At 44.1% G+C, this 5,254-nt stretch overlaps 1 protein-coding gene across 1 annotated transcript; it reads left to right on the forward strand.

Moving 5' to 3' along the window:
* Positions 1–228: 228 nt before the first annotated feature.
* On the forward strand, positions 229–2,779 carry LOC132518401 (protocadherin beta-18-like). The gene has a single exon (XM_060146366.1). It carries the CDS (start codon positions 339–341, stop codon positions 2,727–2,729), a length of 2,391 nt encoding a protein of 796 aa, XP_060002349.1. The 5' UTR covers positions 229–338; the 3' UTR covers positions 2,730–2,779.
* The last annotated feature ends 2,475 nt before the right edge of the window (positions 2,780–5,254 follow it).

The raw sequence follows: 5,254 nt of genomic DNA on the forward strand, positions 1-5,254 counted from the left end.
CACGCAAGATAAATTAATATTTTGTCTCAAACTTACTTGGCTTTGTTTAAAACCTGAGACTCCGCAGAGTCGCGTGGTGGCGCTGCAGGATAAGATGGGGAAATTTTTGTACCATCAGATGCTCTGGTTACCGTGAACCACTGGAACTGAGAGCTCCAGAGAAGCAGTGGTGATAAAAAGAGGCTTTCAAGAGAAAGCTAGGGAGCCAACAACGCCCTCGTCACCGAATTGCAAGTCTATAGATTCTCAATGGTCCAGGCTAATAGCTGAGAGGAGCAGTTTGAGACTGAATTGAAATATTTCCGCGGAAAGACGTTCGGCTAGGGAGCCAGGGAGCCATGGAGCCGGGAGAAAGAAGCCCTCAGCAGATAAGGCAAGCGCTGCTTTTCTTTGTTTTCCTGGGAGGGTCTTTGGTGTGTTCAGAGACCTGGCGCTATTCTGTGGCAGAGGAACTGGAGATCGGCTCTTTTATAGGCAACGTGGTGAAAGACATAGGTTTGGGCGTGGAAGACCTGGCTGCGCGGGGGGCCAGAGTCATCTTTGATGACTATAAACCATACTTGCAATTGGATCGGCAGACTGGCAACTTGATCTTAAATGAGAAACTGGACCGGGAGGCGCTTTGCGATCTCACCGAGCCATGCATATTAAATTTCCAGATATTATTAGAAAATCCTTTGCAATTTTTTCGAGCTGAGCTTAGGGTCAAAGACATAAATGATCACACTCCCACGTTTCTAGACAAACATATACTTCTGAAAATCTCAGAAAGTACTACTCCAGGAACCTCATTCCAAATGGATAGCGCTCAGGACTTGGATGTAGGAAAGAATGCTGTTCAAAACTACACATTAAGCCCCAATCCTCATTTCCACCTTAAACTGCAAGACAGTGAGGAGGGTAGAAAATACGCAGAGCTGTTGCTGGACCAACCTCTGGATCGAGAAAAGGAGCCTGAACTTAGATTAACACTAACAGCCCTGGATGGTGGGTCTCCGCCCAGGTCTGCAACTGCACTGGTGCGTGTGTTGGTCTCAGATATCAATGACAATGCCCCAGAGTTTGAGAGGTCTGTCTATGAGGTTTTGGTACCAGAAAACAGCCCTCTGGACTCCTTGGTAGTCAAGGTGTCTGCTACAGATTTAGATGCAGGACTAAATGGAGAACTATCTTATTCATTTTCCCACGTCTCCAGAGACATACGGAAAACATTTGAAATCCATCCCATTTCTGGCGAAGTCCGTTTAAAAGCACTTCTGGATTTCGAGTTAATTAAGTCTTATACAATAAATATTCAGGCCATTGACGGTGGGAGCCTTTCAGGAAAATCAGCAATTTTAGTTAGTGTTGTAGATGTGAATGACAACCCACCAGAAATAGTCATAACATCTCTTACCAGCCCCATACCGGAAAATTCGTCACCTGACATGGTAGTCGCTGTTTTTAGCCTACGAGACCAAGACTCTGGGGACAACGGGAGGATGGTTTGCTCAATTCAGGACAATCTCCCCTTTCTCTTGAAGCCTACCTTCAAAAATTTCTACACCCTGGTAACAGAGAGCCCTCTGGACAGAGAGAAAAGAGCCGAGTACAACATCACCATCACCGTCACTGACATGGGAACCCCCAGGCTGAAAACCGAGCACAACATAACCGTGCTGGTGTCCGACGTCAACGACAACGCCCCCGCCTTCACCCAGACCTCCTACACCCTGTCCGTCCGCGAGAACAACAGCCCCGCCCTGCACATCGGCAGCGTCCGCGCCACAGACAGAGACGCGGGCGCCAACGCCCAGGTCACCTACTCGCTGCTGCCGCCCCTCGACGCGCACGTGCCCCTGGCCTCCCTGGTGTCCATCAACCCGGACAACGGCCACCTGTTCGCCCTGAGGTCCCTGGACTACGAGGCCCTGCGGGCGTTCGAGTTCCGCGTGGGCGCCGCCGACCGCGGCTCGCCCGCGCTCAGCAGCCAGGCGCTGGTGCGCGTGCTCGTGGCGGACGACAACGACAACGCGCCCTTCGTGCTGTACCCGCTGCAGAACGCCTCGGCGCCCTGCACCGAGCTGGTGCCCAGGGCGGCCGAGGCGGGCTACCTGGTGACCAAGGTGGTGGCGGTGGACGGCGACTCGGGCCAGAACGCCTGGCTGTCGTACCAGCTGCTCAAGGCCACGGAGCCCGGGCTGTTCGGCGTGTGGGCGCACAACGGCGAGGTGCGCACGGCCCGGCTGCTGAGCGAGCGCGACGCGGCCAAGCACAGGCTGCTGGTGCTGGTCAAGGACAACGGCGAGCCGCCGCTCTCGGCCAGCGTCACGCTGCACGTGCTGCTGGTGGACGGCTTCTCGCAGCCCTACCTGCCGGCTCCGGAAGCGGAAGCGGCGGACGCGGCCCCGGCCGCCCCGCTCACCGTCTACCTGGTGGTGGCCTTGGCGTCGGTGTCGTCGCTCTTCGTCTTCTCGGTGCTGCTGTTCGTCGCGGTGCGGCTGTGCAGGAGGGTGGGGGGGGCCTCGGTGGGTCGCTGCTCGGTGCCCGAGGGCCACTTTCCGGGCCACCTGGTGGACGTCAGCGGCACGGGGACCCTGTCCCAGAGCTACCAGTACGAGGTGTGTCTGAAGGGGGGCTCTGGGACCAGCGAGTTCAACTTTCTGAAGTCTGTTGCCTCCAATCACCAAGAGTCTGTAAATGATGTAGAGGAAAACTCAAACTTTATAAATGGTTTTGGATTCAATTAGGAATTTTTTGGTTTTTCAGAGCATTCGGGATGAAAGTTAGTTTTCTCTAAATATACCGTTTCCATTAGCCTTTTGGGCCATAAAGAATTTATTGATTTTTTTTTCTGATTTCATTTTGCTAGTTAAGGAGATTAGAAATTTTATTTGAGAATATACTCATACTTACTCTATTATTTCTATTTTGATGGAAACAAAGAACTTTCAATTTTACTTCATTACTGAAAAGTCATGAATATTTGTTAGTTTTTCAACTTTTCATCATCAAGCACTATTGATTTGAAGGTGACCCCAAACCCATTCTCTGATTGTTGTCCAGAAACTTTTTCTAGATTTTTGATGTTGTGGTTACTTAGGAGATGAGCATGATACAAATATAATGAATTATTAGTAAATCTTCTGTTTAATCTGATATTACGCCTCCTTGTCTTAAACTTTTAAATGGAGAAATATCTGAAAAAACGGCATGTTTTTGTTTCACAGTAGTATTAAATGGAAAAGACTACAATTTATCCTATACTTAAAGGTGTTTTCTCTTTTTTATCAACCTGCAGTATATAATATATGAGTAGTATTGAAAGATTATTAGGTTATTTTAGGATATTTAAATAATAGATTCCTTTTGTGGTGTCTGTCTAGCCCACCCCATCTTTTTCTGGAAACTTCTCTCTTCAGTAAAAAGGTACTGTTGCAGCCATGTTTATTTTATATGACCCATCTCCCTCTGTGATTTCAAACAACAAGACAAGGTGGTAGACATTACTGATCCAAACTGACCCAATCTCACTATCTATGCTTAAAAAAATGACTTTAGAAACTGGTTATAGTATCTCTGTTAGAAACTTAGCAAGAAAGTGATACCATGTTGGCTAAATACATGAAAGAAGCACAGAAAGCCAATCTACTTAGAGACAAAAAGGAAGGAGATGCCTCATTGTGGATTTTCCAGTCGCTCCCAAATGTACTTTCTCTCTTGAGCTTTTGGAAATAAATATGAAATTTTAAAATAAATTTCCCTCTAAATAAGATAGCTAAGTGGATTTGTTCTCTTATCAAAAGCACTTTTAGATATGCTTGCATGGATTGGACCTTACTATTAATTTGAGATGTTAAAAATTGTGGTTTTCATATTAATGTAATATTTAGGATCAAAAGGTTGTGGAATATTAGTAGTCTGTAAGGGACAAGAACAAGCATTTGTTAGAATATACAATTTTGAGAAGAATTGATGGATATATCCAAACTGTACAGTCTTTGGAGTGTTTAATAGAAATTAGAAATTCTTAGAAAATTCTATTATATAAGAGTTTGAATATCATTAGTGTCATAATAGCTTTACTGCAAAATAACACTGATAATGTAAAAATGTGGTCTAAGAGATGTATGCCTTATTTGTAGGCTCATTATAGCCTTGTTATTATGTTCTTTCTTTTTAAAAATATATTCCTTTGCTTAGGGGAACCAGGGTATTTTGTCATTCAGTGAAAAAACATTTTAGATAATTTTGAATTATTTCAAATTACTATTCAAAGGAGCATAGAAAAAAAGTCACTTGAGAACATGCTGTCTTGTTTATTTAGCTCATACAATGAGCTAGGATGTTAGCAAAACAGGGGGCTTCTACATTAGGAGGAGAATCCATCTATCAGAATTGTAAAATTAATTTATTCATTGATCTATTTAACAGATATTTGTTGAGTATCTACTAGGTGCCAGGAACTATTGTAGATGTTGATGGATGTAGAAGTGAACAAAACAAAGTTCTTAAACTCAAGAGTGACACAGAAAAGAAACAATTAAATGTGTACATATATGCTGTATAAGATGGTGACCAATGCTAGGGAGAAAAAGCAGGAGGAGATATGGGAAGTGCCCTCATATGCATTTTTCCACAGTTTGAAAGTTTCATAAAATCATAAAATCTCTGACCTTATATAGAAAGGGTATTATAAATTGGAATGAACTAATAGTCTTTTTCCTTGATGTGATTCAACCAATGGAAACCACAATTCTGGCACATAGGGTGCCTAGAATTTGAAAGGAAATCTAGAGGAATTCAAACTTTTTGCTGAGAGAACTTTAAGAAATCACATAGGTATATATTGTTATTTTTACAAGATGACTGATCACTTTTAAGTCTTCTTTCACTTATCAGTTCTCCTCAGAATACCCCACCCAGACGACAGGTTCTAGAAGATAGGGACAATGTCTGGATTGCTTACTGATGTATTTCAGAGCCCAGTACACAGATATCAGTCACACTCCTTTGAATGAAGGGATGAATAGTTATAATTGCATGGTTTTCTGATTACATCATCTCCCCCAAACCATTTCCAAACTCCCAATAGCCATCTAGATGATTATATACCAAGAGAATGCAATTGCAGCAATTCTTTTCGAAAACAACGCATGATGGCGCTGCAGGCTAAGACGTCAAAAAAAAAAAAAAAAAAAAAGCCCAGGAAATGCTACGAACTCTACCTCAGATCTCCAGCGGAAGAGAAAAACCTGTAAGCAAAGCTCAGCAC

Source organism: Lagenorhynchus albirostris, chromosome 3 (genome assembly GCF_949774975.1).
Source record: "Lagenorhynchus albirostris chromosome 3, mLagAlb1.1, whole genome shotgun sequence".
Classification (NCBI taxonomy): Eukaryota; Metazoa; Chordata; class Mammalia; order Artiodactyla; family Delphinidae; genus Lagenorhynchus; species Lagenorhynchus albirostris.